The sequence below is a fragment of the Danio aesculapii genome, chromosome 11, assembly GCF_903798145.1.
Source record: "Danio aesculapii chromosome 11, fDanAes4.1, whole genome shotgun sequence".
In the NCBI taxonomy this organism is placed as follows: domain Eukaryota; kingdom Metazoa; phylum Chordata; class Actinopteri; order Cypriniformes; family Danionidae; genus Danio; species Danio aesculapii.
The window spans coordinates 46061054-46082071 of record NC_079445.1 but is presented as its reverse complement, the minus strand read 5'-3'; the positions used below and the strand labels follow the sequence as shown (position 1 = coordinate 46082071).

Sequence of the window (21018 nt, the reverse complement as noted above, 5' to 3'; positions counted from 1 at the left end):
TGTGTGTGTGTGTTTCAGGGCGCATCACCGCCTCTCTGGCGCAGCAGCACACACACCTGAACATTGTGGGTCTGGTGGGCTCCATTGATAATGATTTCTGTGGGACGGACATGACCATCGGTGCTGATTCTGCTTTACACAGGATCATGGAAGTGATTGATGCCATCAGCACCACTGCACAGAGGTATCACACACACACACACACACACACACACACTCTTAACACATATACACACACTACACATATGCACACACACAAACAGAAATAATCACACGTACAGTGCATCTGGAAAGTATTGACAGAGTTTCACTTTTCCCACATTTGTTTATGTTCCAGCCTTATTCCAAAATGGGTCCAATTAATTGATTTCCTCAACATTCTACACACAATCCCCCATAATGACAATGTGAACAAAGAGTTTTTGAAATTGTTGTAAATTTATTCAAAATAAAAAAGCTGATAAATCACATGTTCATCAGTATTGACAGCCTTGGCGTGAAGCTCTAAATGGAGCTCAGCATTCTGTTTCCACTGATCATTCTTGAGATGTTTCAGCAGCTTCATTAGAGTTCACCTGTGTTCAATTCAGCTGATTGGAGATGATTTGAAAAGGCGTACACCTGTCTATATAAGGGCCCAGAGTTGACAGTGCATGTCAAAGCACAAACCAAGCATGAAGACAAAGGAACTGTCTGTAGACCTCCGACACAGGATTGTCTGGAGCACAAGGCTGGGGAAGGTTACAGAAACATTTCTGCTGCTCTTAAAGTTCCAATGAGCACAGCGGCCTCCATCATCCGCAAGTGGAAGATGATTGATCCACCACGACTCTTCCTTGAGCTGGCCGGCCATCTAAGCTGAGTGATCGGGGGAGACGGGCCTTAGTCAGGGAGGTGATCAATAACCCAATGGTCCCTCTGTCTGAGCTCCAGCGTTCTTCTGTGGAGAGAGGGAGACCTTACAGAAGGACAACCATCTGTGCAGCAATCCACCAATCAGGCCTGTATGGTAGAGTGGCCAGACGGAAGACACTCCCCGCCTGGAGTTTGCCAAAAGGCATCTGAAGGACTCTCAGAGCATCAGAAACTAAACTCTCTGCTCTGATGAGACTCAAACTGAACTCTTTAGAGTGAACGCCAGGCATTACGTTTGGAGTAAAGCAGGCAGCGCTCATCACCAGGCTAATAGCATCCCTACAGTGAAGCATGGTGGTGGCAGCATCATGCTGTGGGGATGTTCTTCAGCAGCAGGAACTGGAAGACTAGTCAGGATAGAGGGAAAGATGAATGCAGCGATGTACAGAGACATCCTGAATGAAAACCTGCTTCAGAGTGCTCTTGACCTCAGACTGGGGTGACGGTTCATCTTCCAGCAGGACAATGACCCAAAGCACACCGCCAAAATATCAATGGAGTGGCTTCACAACAACTCTGTGTCCTTGAGTGGCCCAGCCAGAGCCCAGATGTAAACCCTATTGAATATCTCTGGAGAGATCTGAAAATGGCTGTACACCGTCGCTTCCCATCCAACCTGATAGAGCTTGAGAGGTTCTGCAAAGAGGAATGGGCACAAATTCCCAAAGACAGGTGTGCCAAGCTTGTGGCATCATATTCAAGAAGACTTGAGGCTGTAATTGCTGCTAAAGGGGCATCAACAAAGCATTGAGCAAAGGCTGTGAATACTGATGTACAGGTGATTTACAGCTTTTTATTTTTGAATAAATTTGCAACAATTTCTAAAACTCTTCACATTGTCATTATGGGAGATAGTGTGTAGAATGTTGAGGAAATACATGAACTTAATGCATTTTGGAATAAGGCTGGAACATAAAAACATGTGGAAAAAGTGAAGCGTTATCAATACTTTCTGGATGCACTGTGCACACACACACACACACACACACTCACACACACACACAATACACATATGCAAACACACACAAGTAATCACATAAACACACACTAAATTATTCTATAGTTATGCTTGTGTGTTGTTTTCAGTCATCAGAGGACGTTTGTGCTGGAGGTGATGGGCCGACACTGCGGGTATGTTACCTGTGTAGTGTGTGTGTGTGTGTGTGTGTGTGTGTGTGTGTGTGTGTGATTGTGTACTGTGTGTGAGAAAAAAACAGAGAGAGTTGTGTGTGAATGTGTGATTGTGTAGTGTACTATGTGTTTGTGTATGTGTGTACCTGTGGGATTGTGTGTGTAATTGTATAATGTGTAATTGTGTAGTGTGTGTGGTTGTTTAGTGTGTTTGTGTAGTGTGAGAGATTGTATGGTGTGTAATTGTGTGTAGTGTGTATGTATGTCTATGTGTGTGTATGTCTATGTGATTGTGCACTGTGAATGTGTGTGTGTTTGTGTGTATGTGTGCGTGTGTGTTTTAATCATGTCTGTTCTCCAGGTATTTGGCGGTGGTCTCTGCTCTGGCGTCTGGTGCTGATTGGCTCTTCATCCCGGAGGCTCCACCAGAGGACGGATGGGAAGATCACATGTGCGCTCGACTGGGGGAGGTGAGAAACACACCTGGCGGACACTAAGGCTGCATAGTATTGTAAAAACAGCATCCCGGGTGACCTATTGACCTCGCATACTGTTTTAAGGGGAGCCTAAAGGGGGTCGCACACCAAATGTGCCGCTCGGCGACACGCTGCGTCCTGCCACAGCATCGTGCATTTTAGAATTCTAAACTGATTTCTATCAGGATACACACACCGGCTGTCCACTGCGCACAGCTACAACTCAGGACACTGTTCATATTTCTGCCGTGCCTAAGAGCGCCATCTGAAAAGTTTTATTTCAAATAACATGCTATCGTACGTGTCTGCTGTGCAATACTTCCAGCTGTTAAGTACGCGCCATGTCGCAACACTGAGCTGCGCATCCGGTGTGCGACGCCCTTATGAATACACAAGGTAAAAATATGAGCCCAACATGATTGCTCTAGGGAAGTAAGCCCCGCCTTATAATAAAAGAGCCAATCATTGATCACTGTAAGCGGGGGAGGGGCTTATTGCAGACATGTGTGTTTATGACAGTTTCTGCAGCTTCATTATGAACCCTCTGTGCTGACAAATACGCTTCAATCTCAGCTAATATTCACCTTATAGACATGAGGAATACATCTATGTCAAACCTGAAATCGCTACTTTTCAATTAGGGGTGTAATGGATTACTGTTGATCTGTGATTTGTACGGATCACAACCCACAGTGCGGAACATGTGACCCGCGGATTAATCCATTTTTTTACTTGTAGATTAATCCTAAATTTGTAAGGATCACAGAGAGATCGCCTCTCACATCATTCAAATCACATGTATTAAAGCATTTAGTCTTTCCTGTAAAATATAATGACGACAGAAGAAGTTGTGGTGGGTTATTGGGAATGTTTCTTAGGTTATTAAAGGTGTTTACTGTTACTTGTTTAGCTAAATTAATGCATTCAGTGTAAGCTGCACGAGTAATCATTAAAAGAGCAGCATCTCAACACCCATACAACATAAATTATTAATGATGCTGATTCGCATATGTTTATTAATCCTTCCAATCGGTGCATTCAGATCTGAAAATGCAGAAATCATGTAAGAGATTTAGTCTTTTGTTTATAAAACAGTCAAACAGCAGTACTGGGAGAACAGTTTATAGTTTAGATTAAACCACTGATGTTTATGGTCTAGATTAAAGTCACCGTCATGTGCATTTAACGACGCTCAGAAATTAAAGTTGTAGGCAGTGATTACATTATTTAACCAGTAGGTGGCGACAACCAGCCATCAAATATATGCCACTGAATAATTCTTCAGAAATGATCATCGAGCAATGAAAAATGAAGTTTAATGAGTGATTAACTGAATCATTTATTGAAGATGACTGTAAATAAATATGGCCTGTACAAATGATAATGTTAGATTTAGATGTAGAGTTTTTCACAGTACTGGATATTTTACCATTTATTTGTATTCAGCTCATTATTTCTTTAGTTTAGTTTAATATTTTAACAATATGTTTCTGTAATAAATGGAAAGCAAATGACATTTCGTCACCTTGGAATTATAAGCTTCTGTCCTCGATCTGAAAGATTTTGAGATATTGAGCTTCAAAGTTTTTGCAATCCATAGCAAACAATGTGTGTGCAACATTAGTTTTTTAAATAAAAAGTCTTAAAATGTAAACAACTTATAAAAAACATCCCATAATGTGAAGAAGTTGTTCATTAATAAGAATATGCCAATAACTCAATTTTGATGTGATTGTCAGATAGAACTTTATAACTCTAAGATGACGATTTGTCTCCTGCTCTCTTTGGCTGATCTGAAAATGCTCTGATCTGTGACTAAAACACTATAATGTGATCTGAACCGTCAGATTTGTGCTCCGTTACACCACTATTTATAATAAAGCAGCTACTGTAGAAAACCAATGTGCTCTGGGTTTATAATCTGGATGAAATAAACACAAGGTACAATCTTTCACGTCTTACCTCATTATTTTTAATTAATTCCCGTCTCCGGTAATCTCAAATCTTACAACAAATCTCAACAGCATCCACTTAAACCCAGACAAACTTTAATTAGGACAATATTTTATTGATAAGATTTTACAAAACAATAAAATAATACAAATATTTCAGACTGTAGCTGTTGAATTTGAAATTATAATATTTGTGTTTTAAAATCCTAACATTAAACGTGTGTGTGTGTGTGTGTGTTTGCGTGTGTGCATGTGTGTGCGTGTGTGCGCCAGGTTCGCAGTAAAGGGTCGCGTCTGAACATCGTCATCATCGCAGAAGGAGCGATTGATAAACACGGGCAGCTCATCTCCTCCAGCTACGTCAAAGATGTGAGACTGCAGCAGATGAGGAAGATCTGAGGGGTATAATATACATCTGTTCCTGACTGTGTGTTTGTGTATTTGATGTGTGTGTGTGTGTGTAGCTGGTGGTTCAGCGCCTGGGTTATGACACGCGGGTCACCGTCCTCGGGCATGTCCAGAGAGGAGGAACGCCGTCCGCCTTTGACAGAGTCCTGGTCAGTCCAACACTATTCTCACACACACACACACACACACACACACACACACACACACAACATTCTCCATTAGATTTTATATGATGGAGCGATTCCACATTTGTGTGTTTCTCCTGTGCAGAAGTGGTCATAGTGTGTAAACTCAAAACACAGTGAACGGGGGAGCACAACAAATCATTATTTTACAATGTCAATGTCAATTTTATTTCTATAGCACTATTGAACACAACCAGAGGTTGACCAATGTGCTGCACAGTACAAATCAAAACAGATAAAAAACAAATGTATATATAAAATTATAAATTTATAGCTAAAACAGACACTTTTCACTGATAAAATGCCAAATCAAATAGGTAAGTTTTTAACCTAGATTAAAAAAACAGACAGGGATGAAACAGATCTGATACAGAGGGGCAGAGCATTCCACAACCTAGGACCAGCTACTGCAAAAGCCCGGTCACCTCTGCATTTCAGCCTCGACTTGGGTATGAATAACAGTCTCTGGTTAGATGACCGAAGAGACCGACCAGGCTGATGCTCAATTAAAATGTCTGACAGATACAATCCTATTAGCTGAAATAATAAGAGTAAAACTCCAGGATGGTGTTATCAAGACTTTCAGAAAGAGGAAACAATAGTGTGAGACTGATAACAGAAGCCAGAAGAGAGAATAATGTCAAATTTACTGTCCTGCACACCATACACACTGCATTACACACACCTCACACAAGCAGGAGTTCACTTTTTATAACTTGATGCAACATAAATACATATAAATGTTCACACACATTTTATTTATGTCTAAAATCCAAATAAACACATTATACATGTTCAACAAATATTTTAGCTTCAAATCCTCTAAATGTCAGCGTCAGCACATTCAGAAATAACAGTTTGTAGGTAAACGCCGCTAAACACCACTTGCCTTTGACTATACTTTACTATACATTAAATGGCAACACAGTTTCAGGAAAGACCAAGTTAAGATGCTGTTCTTTTATCCTGCATGGATGCCATGAGGATAAACAAGAGACAATAAAGAGACCGAGACTGAGAGTATGGTGAGGATGAATGAATGACAGCTCTAAACGTGTCTGAGAGACGTCCTCTTTTAGCACAGTAGACGTATCTTGTGTTTTGCTAATGTAAGCTCTTTTTAAAAGATAAATATAATCTATAAAACTCCATTATTTATATGACTTCATATACGTCTGATAAGCTTTTAATATTAATGGACAATGCACAGATATTGATGTTTCACAGTGTTTTACACTACATTATTGAACATAACAAGCTTGTTTACACTGTTTACACTGTTTACATTGCTCTACTTACATTAAATCTAAATCCCAGATATCAGAAATGAAAACAGATTCAGATTTAATTCATGTTTATTTTAATGTTATTGATTAATGTGCTGACTTGACAGATTTCATTCATTATTTTCCTTCTGCTTAGTCTCTGGGTTATCAGGGGTTACCACAGTGGAATGAACCGCCACTTACTTGACAGATTTCTGTATTTTTAATATCAGATGGTCTGTGTAATGTGTTTTATGTTTGGTAAAATAATCTCTAAATGCATCTTTAGTGATTTTCAGCTAGTTACACTGTCTTGTCCCAACAGGTGGATTTAGAGGTTTTTGCATAAAAAGCAGAAGTGGATTCAGCTGGTGTTGATGCAAAAAAATCTACCTTCTTAAAAAAACAACAAAGAATTGTCTAAAGTGACATTTTTGATAAGTTATTTTATTTACCAGCTAATAACCTTATCATTACCTATAATAAGTGGTGGTAAGAGTTCTGAAAAATCATACTCAAGTGAAAGTACCATTACTTGCCTAAAATGTAGTGCGAGTAGAGTAAAAGTATCTGTTGTAAATATTACTCAAAGTATGAGTAAAGAGTAGACCTTTCAACAGTACTCAAGAGTAGTATTACGCTGTAGAAAGCTGATGCATTTACATGTCATTTGTTGATGTGTGTAAACGTAACATTCTGTAGTGCATCTAGTTATTGCCCAGCAGGCACACAACATCATCAGACGTTAATATTAGGGTAGGTTTAGGTTGTGACGTCAGGTCACCAAAATTCATAGTCTAGCCAGCGTCTAAGGACAATGTTATTTTGATGTCCAATAATGACGTTGATATTTGGTTGATTTTTAGGTTGTTAGAAAGTGACCAATATCCAATGTCAAGCCGACATCTTAAACCAGCGTCATATTGACGTCAAATTCTGACATTTACTCATCAGGTATGGCAACCAAAATCCAACATCTGATAGACGTCATAGTGGTAACGTCCACACAACGTCAAGCTGTAACATCATTAGACGTTGATATTTGGTTGATTTTAGATTGGACATTGATGTCAGCCTGACATTGAGTTCTGACGTCAACCTGATTTTCATTTCAAAACAGAATGCAACGTCCCCATGACATTAGGATACAACATCAATCTGACGTCATGTTGACATCTTGTGCCTGCTGGGTGTTTAAAGCCATTTTGGTCATCATACAGTAAACATCCGACATCTTCTCATCAGTGACATGCATCTAAACAGTCTCTGGGTCAATGTGTGTACAGATTTTGGACATCTTCTCGGACACTTTTAATGCTTCAAGACAGTTTGCTGCAATTATAAATCACACACGTCTTGAGGAAGATCATTATGATGTGATTTACCTTCTGTGTGTGATTTGATTGGACAGGAAACACAGGACAGATTCATCTAATCCCCATAGACAGGAAATAATACAGTAGTGTCTGCAGGTTGAAGGACAGTAGAGGAGTAAAAGTAACATGTACTCAAGGGAAAGTAAAAGTACACATTTATAAAACTACTGAGTAAATTACAATGTCTGAGAGAAACTACTCTATTACAGCAGTCTGAGTATTTGTGATCTGTTACTATACACCACTGCCTATAAAATGAAACTTCTGAACCTAATTATAGGAGCCTTTACAAGAAAAGAGGTCTGATGGATTTAGAGGGTTTTGCATCTGAACTCTTCATATATTTATAATGTTGCTGAATACTTAGTAACGTGTGTGTGTGTGTATGTTTGCTTGCTTCTGTGCGTGCGTGTAGAGCAGTAAGATGGGTGTCGAGGCTGTGGTTGCTCTGCTGGAAGCGACTCCAGAAACGTCGGCGTGTGTGATCGGCCTGTCAGGGAATCACGCCATGCGTCTGCCGCTCATGGAGTGTGTGAACATGGCGAGTCTCTCTCTCACACACACACACACACACACACATACACACAAACAAACATGCATATACAAACAACAACACATATACGGACAAATAAACACACATACACACACTATCACACACACAAACGCATAACAACATACAAATACTCACAGATACAGCTAAACAAACACCCACACTCTCTCTTTCTCACACACACACGTGACCTTTGACCTGCATTTGTTGTGTCTGTATGTGTGTGTGTGTCAGACTAAAGAGGTGCAGAAGGCCATGAATGAGCAGAGGTTTGAGGAGGCCATTCAGCTGCGGGGAAAGTCAGTCATTTCTTCATTTATTAATAATAATAATCATCATCATATCCAGTATATGAATGTCTGATTATCTATCTCTGAAATGCTCATCAGTTATTGTCTGATCGCAGGAGTTTCGAGAACAACTGGAACACCTACAAGCTTCTAGCTCATCAGAAACCGGCTCAGTCAAAGGTAACACAGTCAGTTCACTAGGAGTAAATGCATTCATTCTCCTTCAGCTTAGTCCCTTTATTAATCTGGGGTCGCCACAGTGGAATGAACCACTAACTATTCCAGCATATGTTTTACTCAGTGAATGCCCTTTCAGCTGCAACCCAGTACTGGGAAACACCCATACACACTCATTCTCTCACACACACACACTTATTTAGTTCATCGATTCCCCTATTGCGCATGTGTTTGGACTGTGGGGGAAACCGGAGCACCCGGAGGAAACCCACACCAACACGGCGAGAACATGCAAACTCCACACAGAAACACCAACTGACCCAGCTGAGACTTGAACCAGTGACCTTCTTGCTGTGAGGCCACAGTGCTAACCACTAGGACACCGCACTGCATATATATATATTTATACTGCATGTTTGTTGAATGCTAGGTTGTGATTGGCTAATGGTCACTCTCAGGTGTTTGGTTATTGTCATATTAAGGCACAGCTAAAGTAGTTCCGGCAGGTTTAGAGCACATCACAGCTCCATATCACTCCACTGTATGATGAGTTATGAGTTATTACACAGCTACAACAGTCAGAAATCATATCAGAACACAACAGTTTGTTTTTGTGTAAAGCAGGTGTGTTTCTCTGTGTGTGTGTGTGTGTGTGTGTGTGTGTGTGTGTGTGTGTGTGTGTGTGTGTGTGTGTGTGTGTGTGTGTGTTTGCAGAGTAATCACTCAATGGCGATTCTGAATATCGGCGCTCCGGCTGCAGGGATGAACGCCGCCGTCAGATCAGCGGTGCGAGTCGGACTCGCTCACGGACACAGAGTTTACACTGTTCATGACGGGTTTGAGGGGCTGGCTAAAGGCATGGTGAGAAACACACTCCTTTACACTCTCACACACACAATCACTGACACTTACAAACACACACACACACACACTTTTTCACTCTCTCTCTCACTCAAGTCTGATGGAGTGTGTGTCTTCTCTTCTCCAGGTGGAGGAGGTGCATTGGCATGATGTGGCGGGATGGACAGGTCAGGGCGGGTCACTGCTGGGCACCAAACGGTCGGTGTGTGTGTGTGTGTGTGTGTGTGTGTGTGATTTTATTTTGTTTATCCATTTGTTTACTCATATATTTAATTACTCATTCATTTCCTTGAGTGCCTCATTAGTATCTCCTTTCCTCATTTATTACTTGTTTAATCAGAACTCTTCCAAACTCCTGCATGGAGAGCATCGTGGACAACATCAGCAAATACGACATCCAGAGTCTGCTGGTCATCGGCGGATTTGAGGTACAAAATAAGAGTGTGTGTGTGACTGGTGTGTGTTTTTGTGTTACTAGTGATTGACTGGTGTGTGTGTGTGTGCAGGCGTATGAAGGAGTCCTCCAGCTGGTAGAGGCTCGCGGCCGCTATGACGAGCTCTGCATCTGCATGTGTGTGATTCCTGCCACCATCAGCAACAACGTGCCGGGCACAGACTTCAGCCTGGGGGCAGATACTGCGGTAAACGCCGCCATGGAGGTAAAACACCCCCCACAGAGGTCAGACAAGTCAACACACTCTCTGAATCTGACGTTTAGAGAGCACTAGTTTTGAGGCAACATCCCACAATACATCAGATTAAACTGAAACTGAAAAGTAGGCTACGCAAAAGTTTAACCTGTAGTCACTGAGGTCCCGTTTACACTAAAGCGGTTTAGTTTTAGGGCACGTGTTTTAGCCCTTTTTCCAGATTTAATATGAGTCTTTTGTGTCTCCAGATTGTGTCTGTAAAGTTTCAGCTCAAAACACCCATCAGATTATTAATTAAAGCTTTCTGAAGTTTCTATTTTATAGCTCTGAGCAGCAGGTAGCGGTTTTTGTGTACTGCGCCTTTAAGGCTAATCCTTCATGCCCACCGTTTGCACACATCCTGTCTTGTTGATATGATTATACACGTTACTTTGAAGGCATGCTAATATGCAGCTGTCAATCAATTCAGTGGGTGGGGTCACTCTAAAAACGGCTCTAATTGGTCCAGCGTTTTTATGTTGTTAAATTGAAAACAAAAAGCACTGGGTGTGTTTATATCACCCCAATATGACGGTCTATATACTATACCTACAAATATGTCTGTCCAAACAGCTTGAAAAGTAGATTTTTCACCATAGGTGCCCTTCAAAGTGCATACGTTTTGCTACGGTTACGTCATTTGTCCACACTACGAGTTTTCGAGTGCCAAAAACTGAGCATTTTAGAGGCTATTTTCATTCTGAAACTCTCCTGCTCAGTGTCAGTGTGGATGAGGGAAAACGGAGACATTTGGAAGACCTTAGCTGCAGACGTTCGCCTATCTCAGGGGTAGGGAACCTATGGCTGTGGGAGCCACATGTGGCTCTTCAACCAAATATATGTCTCTCTTCAATAATATTATGAAGTTTAAAAAATTATAACTATCAGAAATCAGTTTTCTATTGAAAATACAATGACAATTCCCTTTATATTGTATTTTTTACAGAAAAATTAATAGGAACTCCGTTTACAATAAAAAGATGTCTCAACCAGTGCACCTGTGTGTAGCGCAGTGGTTTAACTTGAATCGTGACACCAATAATGGGCAATTTCGATTCCCGATTCTGATACTGATCCAAATTCGATGCGGTGCGCTTTATTCTGTGTTATTTATAAGCTAGAAAAAGCCATGAAGGTAGTCTATTATCAGGCATAGAAAGCTGTCATGTAGGCTACTATATCCCACATGTTCTGAAGCCATTCTACAGCTTAATGTGAAGCACAGATGAATATTCACATGGTTAAATTCATGTTCAGTTCAGCACTTCCCATCACTGCGCCTGTCAATCACTCTCCATTTACTCACATTCAAACTGCGTGTCGCATTCATGACGACATGAAAAACTCTCTCCAACACTAATTGTTCCTGTTAATTGAATTAATCAGTGGAGAAATGCATTTAGTTTTGCATTAAATGGCTTCATTTTGACCTGCAACAAGGAGATCATTGCTGTTTCTAAATCATGCTGCGCTGTGTCTGGTAGATCAGGGTTAGAGGGTTATTAACTGCTCTTCACACACAGAGTAGGCCTGTCTGAAATGTTAAATTAAACAAGGCTCAATAATACATTGGACAGATCCTCAACGCACTCATTTCTTCACTAATTTCTGATTTCAAGCATGTCATTCACGCTCTAAGATTATTCTCACAATGAGTTTCTATTCTCTCATCCTTCTGACTGAGTTTATTCTCTCGAGGGGAATACTTTAAGTGCTTTGAATAGTTTGTAAAGCCTGGTTCAGTGTGGTCAGAGTAGTGGATTAAATTAATAAAAGTGAAACTGATGAGCGCAGTATGGATTGTCAATAACAGAACATTATTTAGCCTAATATAGGCTACTCTGAAACTGTGAATATTTCAATGTAATTTTATATATATTAGCATTTTATTTAACAGAGCAGTTTGTGCGCTGAAGCATATAAGCGGGCCTAGTTTTTAAACTTCACCTCAGAAATCTTCTTGTTCATTGTGTAGATAACTGACCAACACAAATACATTAAATAACCAGCATATTATACCCAACGAAATTCATTCCAAAAAGAAAATCTTTCAGACACAAGATAATTGTTCAGACATGCTTTCAGTTTCTGCGTCTCACTCACGGCGAGTTCAGGCGAGGGAATGTTTATTAAGTAAAACTGGCCTCAGATGGTTTGGTTTAGCCTGCTTCAAACCTGCAGGAAAATATCAGGCTTTGCTGAAAGGCTGATTATTTTACCAACGACTAGAGTAAATGGTTGTAACCTATTGCAGATTTCAGAGAAAAATCTGAATATTAAAAATGAACCACAACAGATCAGATCAATGTCATAACGAATGCTCAAATAATGTAGCCTGGTTTACAGCGAGCATCATGTTTAGATTGTGTCGTCTGTCATATACAGCAGGCCTATAGACCAATGTCCATGTTTGTAAACATTCAGGATGCGCACGCAGGGAGGTGGTAGAAAAAACCGGGAGCGCTAGCATTTACAGTGAAGGAATGACATCTGATGCGGTTCAGAGTTTGTTATTGTATTAGAGATAAGAAATATTGATTACGTATTATAAATATTATTTCCATAATGCTTTCAGTGTATTATAACAGCTCGTCACCCAGTGATAAGCACAGTGATTCTGCAAAATTAATGTTAAAGTGAGCAGCGTGTGTCTGACATGCTTAGCGATAGCATCCTCCCAATGTATATTGGATAAGACAAAATGACCCAGCACCCAGCCCCAAATATACAATCTCATTGAAGCTCCAAGTGATTTTTACAAGAGACAAGTTAAAGGCCTACAAGTCTTTGGATGCCTACAGTTGTGTTCTGTGTGGTCATGTGCAGGAAATAATGCTCCATGATTACCAGATTCAACACTATCCCTGCTGAAAAATCCAGCTTAAACCAGCCTAGGCTGGTTGACCAGCCTGGTTTTAGAGGGGTTTTGGCCATTTCCACGCTGGTTTCCAGCCATTTCCAGCCTGGTCCTAGCTGGTCAGGCTGGAAAATAACCAGCTAAAACCAGCTTGACCAGCCTGGTTTAAGCTGGACATAGCTGGTTTTGGCAGGGCTCCCAGCCTGGCTAAGCTGGTCAAGCTGGTTTTTGCTGGTCATTTTCCAGCCTGAAACCCCTGTAAGACCAGGCTGGTCAACCAGCTAAAAACAGCCAACCAGCCTAGGCTGGTTTAAGCTGTTTTTTTTCAGTAGGGATGTAGTGCTAAAAACCGAGGTGCTGCCTAGCCAAAGACAAGGAAAGAAAACGGAGCGGTACAAGGCCTGGGTAATCATCAACAAGCAGAACAACTGCATTCAGACAGAGAATTATACCTGTACGGCAGGGTATGTGAACGCACACATAGAGGTAAAGTTGGTTTTATATTCACAACATTGTTCAGTCAAATAAACAGTGTTAATGTTGTTTTCAAGTCACACTTGCAGGTTATTTCAGACCCAATATTCAAAGTGCCGTGGTAAACGATATAGGGAGTGTGTCACAAGTTGTCACTGAATGAATGAGTGAATATAAAACCAAGTTTACCTTAATAACTCACACTTTCACATTTCATTCTGAGCATTCAGTGTGCGCAGTTTAATTCACCTTGTGTAACTGTTTCTGCTGAAATCATTGCTGCAATCTAAAACCAGTGATGTGTCTGATTCTGCATAGCGGGAACTCACCTGATATAACAAGAACTGCAGAGTCCAGCATTTATAATGAGGTCCTCACTCCATTCAGCTCCCTTTTAGCCAAAGACGTCTGCAGTTGGCATTAAAGCAGTGTGGTGTACGCTAAATGTTACGCTTTCTATTGTTGGACTTTGGAATTTGGCATCCTACCGCACAACACCAAATGTTTACTATTGCAGCCGGTCTTTTTTTGCAACCGGGGACCCGTGTGATGTCGTGATGTGTGACGTAGGTTGGTAATTGGTCTATAGGTCTGTTTTTTTTACTAAAGGAATATATTATTTGAGTTTAGCACCAGAACTATAGAAACTGTATTATGTTAAAAAACAAACAAAACAAAGGCTCTGTATCGGGATTGGATCTGTTTTGGTCAGAATTCTGGTATCGGGATCGGATCGATTCCAAAAAAATGGTATCGGTGCAGTCAAAATGGTATCAGGAATCAGTCAAGAGGCTGCAGTTATTCCAGGGTTGGATGTTTCAGCAGGACAATGACCCAAAGCACAGTTCCAGATCTACCAAGGAATTCATTCAGACACCATACAATCATCTAGAATGGCCATCCCAGCCCCCAGATCTCAACGTCATGGAAAATCTTGAACAAAATGGCCAAACTTTTGTATGTTGTATGTATATGTGTGTATTGAAATACCTATTGCATTTTACAACTGTGTGTGTGTGTGTGTGTGTGTGTGTGTGTGTGTGTGTGTGTGTGTGTCCTCAGAGCTGTGATAAAATTAAGCAGTCTGCATCAGGAACCAAACGGCGTGTCTTCATAGTGGAGACCATGGGGGGATTCTGCGGGTATCTGGCAACCACTACAGGCATCGCTGTGGGAGCGGACGCTGTGTACATCTACGAGGAGCCGTTCAACATTCACGACCTCGAGGCACGCTTATGAGCAATCAGAATTACTCAAACTTAATCAATTCATTTAGTAATTAAATTGATTATTAAATTGATTATCAAAGGTTTTCAGTCGTCTGTGCTCCGCGTTGCCAATTATTTGTTTTTCCCTCTCAGACAAACGTGGAGCATCTGACGGACAAAATGAAGAATGATATTCAGAGGGGACTGGTGTTGAGGTAACATCCTATATAATGCATCAGATCACAGCCTAGCAACCAGTAATTTGGATTTGACGTGCGTACATATTTAATGTGTGTGTGTATGCGTGCGTGCGTGCGTGCATGCGTGTGTGTTTGACACGATCTACATTGTAAAAGCGCTTTATAAATAAATATGAATACAATTTAATTTAAGTGTGTGTGTGTGTGTGTGTGTGTGTGTGTGTGTGTGTGTGTGTGTGTGTGTGCGTGTGTGTGTGTGTGTGCAGGAATGAGAAGTGTCATAAGCACTACACCACAGACTTCATCCATAACCTGTACTCTGCTGAGGGCCACGGAGTGTTTGACTGCAGGGTCAATGTGCTGGGTCATCTGCAGCAGGTCAGTGTGTGTGTCTGTATCTATGTGTGTGTGTGTGTCTGTGTGTCTGTGTGTGTGTGTGTGTGTGTGTGTGTGTGTGTGTGTGTGTCTGTGTGCATGTGTGTGACTCCGTGTGTTCTCTGCTCAGGGTGGCGTCCCCACTCCGTTCGACAGGAACTTCGGCACTAAGCTGGGAGTGAAGGCGGTTCAGTGGCTGACGGAGCACATGAGCGCCACCTACAGACAGGGTCAGACACACTGCAGATACCCCACTATTAAACATTCATTAAAATAAATCTACAAAAATAAAGAAAGAAATAATAAGAGTTTGGACATGCAATTAAGTGATAAATAATATACATTTACATATTAAAATTGCACCTAAAATACAAATGACAATTTATGAAAGCACAAAAATGTAGTAAAACATAACTTGACTATATTTTATTTATATAAATGTGTGTGTGTATATAATTAAAGCTTAAGAATATGACTAAAATGTGTGCATGTTTTTATGTGCGTGTGTGTATGTGTATGCGTGTGTATGTATGTGCATTTATGTGTAAGCATCTGTGTATGTGCGTTTGTCTGTCTGTGTATGCACTAATTTGTGTGTGCGTGTGTATATTTGTGTGTTTCAGGCCGTGTGTTTGCGAACGCTCCCGATACGGCGTGTGTGATCGGCATGAAGAAGAAAGTGATGTCCTTCAGCCCCGTCACTGAGCTCAAGGAACACACAGACTTTGAGTAAGTGTCACATGATCAACATGGCGGCCAATCAGATCACACCTTCACTGACAGATCTACAGCTAAAGCCTGGTTTATACTTCTGCGTCAGGTGATCAGCGTGACCCACGCCGCATGCAACACGTGTAGCTGTGCATTCATACTTCTGCGCGCTGTTTCTGTTCCTCTGCAATACACTTCCGAAACGCTAACTGGCAGTGAGGTGTTTATGTTCCTCTGTGTCGAGTTTCTTCGTTGGTGTTTTGTTTTTTCTGAACGCTTCCTTAATGTACAAGTGGCTCAGACTCACTCATTTTGAGGCAGGAACCGGCAGACATGCAACAACTTTAACTATGACGTAAACACAAAACAACTTTTCATCCAGAGCTCCTTCACGGGACTCAAGACTTGTAAACAATCACTCCATCGGGCTAGCGCAGCTCTTGTTTCTGCCCACAAAGGACTTAAACAGCTTTTATATTGTCATATAGCGCAGGTATTTAAGCATGATAACGAGAGCGAGAGAGCAAAATGTCCGCCATGTAACCAATATAATCTAAAATAAAACTAGTGCATACATCACATGCATAAATCACACCCTGGACATTACATTAAGATGCCTGAAGGTTTAAAAAAGCCTATATATATTAAAAGAAGATGGACAAATGAGAAAATTTCTGTCATATACTATAGTAAAGCAGCTTGTCAAAGGCTGCAAACAGATTGCATACAGGAATAGAGAAAAGAGCGCTCTTTAATTATCAGCTGTTAGTCAGCGCCCGCTCTTTTTTTCCTGGTCATTGCGCCTCTGCCGTGTGCTGTGTAAATGCAGACGATCAGATACAAGTCACTTTTTAAAGATGATGTTAGCAGGCCATCAACAAAATCGGATACAGTCACAAAAATGGAATTGACCATCAATTCCTGCAGTGTAAAGGCAGCCTTAGTTACTTTTTTAAATAAAAGTAACTGTTACTTTTATCGTCTGTGCCTGGCTTGCTTGTTTGTAATAAAATAAAACGCTGCTATTTTTGACAAATGTGAGGCTCTTTTACACTAAAAGTAGGAAAAACATGTAATGAGACAGTCATTCAGTTGTAATTATTACTGTAGATCCTGTGTTGGGGAGGTTACTTTGGAAATGTAATAGATTACAGATTACAAATTACTTTATTTAAAATGTAATAAGTAGTGTACCTTTTCAATTAAAATAACTGATTACATCTGATTACTTTAAAGTTTCTAATGGATATTTTCATTCATTCATGTCCTTTTCGGCATAGTCTCTTTATTAATCAGGGGTCGCCACCACTGAATGAACCGCCAACTTATCCAGCACATGTTTTACGCAGCGGATGCCCTTCCTGCTGCAATCCATATCTGGGAAACATCCATCCACACTCATTCACACTCATACACTATGGAGAATTTAGCTTACCCAATTCACCTGAACCACATGTGTTTGGACTGTGGGGGAAACCGGAGCACCAGGAGGAAACTCACACCAACACAGGGAGAACATGCAAACTCCACACAGAAACACAAACTGGCCCAGCTGAGGCTCGAACCAGCGACCTTCTTGCTGTGAGGCGACAGCACTACCCACTGTGCCATCGCGTCGCCCTGGATATTATCAACTTAATCAATTTCAAGCATTTATACCGAGCAGGTGTGAGCTTACAGTAGCTCTGTTCACTGATAGCATTTCTAAATCAGTTGAATTATGATTAAAATAAGTAGAGCCACCACAAAACCAGACCTTATAACAAAAACACTGTTTACTGTTTTTTTAGGGTGATTTTTTTGTGGCATTTGCAATAAAAAAAGACATCTAAGCTATTTTTGCAATCCTCATTTTTAAATTGAAGCAACTTAAATCCAAGTCAATCAGATCTGAGTGATCAATAAAACTGTCAATGAAACATATGAGGCAGAATTGTTCAGTTATTTACTGTAAATCAGGGGTGACCAACCCTATTCCTGGAGATCGACCTTCCTGCAGATTTCAGTTGCAACCCATATCAAACACACCTGCCTGTATTATCAAGTGCTGTTCAGCTCCTGATTAATTGGTTCAGGTGTGTTTGATCAGGGTTGGAGCGGAACTTTGCAGGAAGGTCGATCTCCAGGAACAGGGTTGAGCACCACTGCTGTAAATAATAAGCTGTACCAAACAGAAACACATTATAGTATATTACAGCCAAAACTAAAAAATCCAACAAAACCATTTTACACATTTAAAATACTACAGTAATGTAAAGTAAAGGGAAATATTTATGAAAAAGCAATATATTCTTCATTAATAATTCATTCATTTTCTTTTTAGCTTAGTCCCTTTATTTATGGGGTCACCACAGCAGAATGAACCGCCAATTTATCTAGCAAATGCTTTTTACGCACTTCCAGCCACAACCCAACACTGGGAAACACCCATACACACTCATTCACACATACACTACGGACAATTTAGCCTAGCCAATTCCCCTATAGCGCATGTGTTTGGACTGTGGGGGACCTGGGGGAAACCCACACCAACACAGGGAGAACATGCAAACTCCACACAGAAACACCAACTGACCTAGCCGAGGCTCGAACCAGCGACCTTCTTGCTGTGAGGCGACAGCACTACCTACTGCACCACCATGTCGCCCCTCTTCATTAATAAATTACACTATAATGTAGTATCATTAGTAAATATCATCAACTAATAGTAATTAACATTTACTGCAGTAAACTATATATGTGTAGACCTTCTCTCCCTAAATCATCTTTCCATCAAGCTAAATTCTCTTGTTAGCCTAATTCGTTAGCGACGTCACCGACCAGAGTGAGAGGTGGCAGTAACACACCAAAAAGTTTGTTTGTCGACCACCAAAAAACGGGTAGAAAAAGAAATCGTCATTGTCGCCGTCATCAGTGTTGCCAGAGTGGGCGGTTTTGAATTTATTTTTGAATGTAAAAAATGACACAGGCGGGCGGTTTTGCAACAGCGTGCCCACCAGCCCCAGTCTGCCCTTATAAACCTGTTTTGGTCTCACAAAGAGAAGCCATAGCCCCCGTTCTTCACATACATACGCTTGTGCTCTCCCTCCCCGACATGACATCTCAATCACAACCCTCTCCCCATCCTCCGCTCCTCAAGACAGGTTATGATAGTCTACTGATTGTTGGGCGGCGCTTTTTGGTTTTCAGCGTTTTTTCGACAGCTTTTGGGCTGGAATTAATCAGCTACATCTGGCAACACTGGCCGTCACATGGCTTTATTTTGATGTGCTGGGCACCGGCTTCACAGCTCTGTGAATGTTGGTGTCGTCACGTATTGATCAGTGATCGGTAAATGTAGCTTGCGTGGAGGATACTGCGCTACTTGACTAATAAAATTGCTTCGCTACTGAAAAGCTATTTGATTTAGAAAGTAGCGACGATACCGCTACGCTACTGAGAAATGTAGCTATAGCAGAATAGCACCGCTTTAATAAATAGCCTTAGCTGAAGGCATCGTGCATATCAGAAACAGGCAAAGCAGCAGATCAATATTCTACGTATTTAGTTGTAACCCCATTTGTAGTCTTTAACGTTTTCATTAGTAATTATAATTTAGTAACACATTTGTTCTCAGTAACTGTAACGAATTAGTCATATTTATTTCGTAATTAAATTACGTAACGCCATTACCTGTAACTAGTTACTCCCCAACACTGTGTAGATCAGAGCTGTGCTTTTACTTCTGTTTGTTTTGTTTCAGGCACCGGATGCCGAAGGAGCAGTGGTGGCTGAACCTGCGGCCCATGCAGAAGATGCTGGCCAAATATCAGACCAGTTTCGATGAATACGTGACTGGAGAGATCGAACATGTGACACGTCGAACCCTTAGCATAGAGACGGGCTTTTAGAGCTAGCGTTAGCAAGCCTTCACCTCCTTAACCAAATTAACCCTCCAGACCTCTGAGCCAACAAACACTAGTATTATCCAGCACACAATTAAAGGAGAGACTCGTTTACTGATGCTTTAATGAAACACTCCACTATTATTGAGAATATTCTCATTTCTCACGCACTATAGAGTTAAACAGCTGAGTTTTAGCATTTCTGAATCCATTCAGCTGAACTCCGGGTCTGGCTAGAGCACTTTTAGCTTAGCATAGATCCTTGAATCTAATTAGCCGCTTAGCTTAGCATAGATCATTGAATCTGATTAGACGCTTAGTTTAGCGTAGATCATTGAACTGGATTTAACCCTTATCTTAGTTTAGACTGTTAGCTTAGCTTAGCATAGATAATTGAATCGGATTAGACTATTATGTTATCTTGGCATAGATCCTTGAACATTATCAAAACTAATGGTCTAATCCAATTCAATGATCTATGCTAAGCTAAAGGTTTAATGAAATTTAATAATCTGATCAGATTTAATGATCTATGCTAAGCTAATGGTCAAATTCGATAAAATGATCTATGATAAACTAAGATAATGGTCTAATCCGATTTCAATGGTCTAATCCAATTCAGTTATGTATGCTAAAATAAGCTAATGGTCTAATCTGATTCAATGACCTATGCTATGCTAAAGGTCTAATGCGATTCAAAGATCTAATCTGATTCAATGATCTATGCTAAAATAAGCCAATGGTCTAGTCTGCTTCAATTATTGATGCTAAGATAATAGTTTAATCAGATTTAATGATTCATGCTAAGTTAATGGTATAATCTGATTCGATGATCTACTGTATGTTATGCTAAGCTAATAGTCTAATTTGATCCAATGATCTATGCTAAGCTAATGCTCTAATCCAGTTCAGTTATCTATGCTAAGATAAGTTAATGGTATAATCCAATTCTTTGATCTATGCTAAGCTAATGGTCTAGTTCGATTAATTGATTTATGCTAAGCTAATGGTCTAATCCGATTCAATAATTTATG

General features: G+C 40.6%; 1 protein-coding gene across 1 annotated transcript in view; it reads left to right on the top strand.

Moving 5' to 3' along the window:
- Nucleotides 1–20659, top strand: part of pfklb (phosphofructokinase, liver b) — a 29583-nt gene extending 8924 nt beyond the window's left edge. Inside the window, exons 5-22 of the mRNA XM_056467806.1 lie at nucleotides 19–184; nucleotides 2002–2046; nucleotides 2408–2516; nucleotides 4748–4843; nucleotides 4939–5031; nucleotides 8124–8249; nucleotides 8493–8557; nucleotides 8665–8728; nucleotides 9440–9586; nucleotides 9714–9784; nucleotides 9927–10014; nucleotides 10093–10245; nucleotides 14669–14833; nucleotides 14968–15029; nucleotides 15281–15392; nucleotides 15520–15619; nucleotides 16013–16118; nucleotides 19843–20659. Of these exons, the coding sequence (XP_056323781.1) occupies nucleotides 19–184; nucleotides 2002–2046; nucleotides 2408–2516; nucleotides 4748–4843; nucleotides 4939–5031; nucleotides 8124–8249; nucleotides 8493–8557; nucleotides 8665–8728; nucleotides 9440–9586; nucleotides 9714–9784; nucleotides 9927–10014; nucleotides 10093–10245; nucleotides 14669–14833; nucleotides 14968–15029; nucleotides 15281–15392; nucleotides 15520–15619; nucleotides 16013–16118; nucleotides 19843–19990 (1916 nt within the window). The 3' untranslated portion in view covers nucleotides 19991–20659. The remainder of the gene's footprint in view (nucleotides 1–18; nucleotides 185–2001; nucleotides 2047–2407; nucleotides 2517–4747; nucleotides 4844–4938; nucleotides 5032–8123; nucleotides 8250–8492; nucleotides 8558–8664; nucleotides 8729–9439; nucleotides 9587–9713; nucleotides 9785–9926; nucleotides 10015–10092; nucleotides 10246–14668; nucleotides 14834–14967; nucleotides 15030–15280; nucleotides 15393–15519; nucleotides 15620–16012; nucleotides 16119–19842) is intronic.
- The last annotated feature ends 359 nt before the right edge of the window (nucleotides 20660–21018 follow it).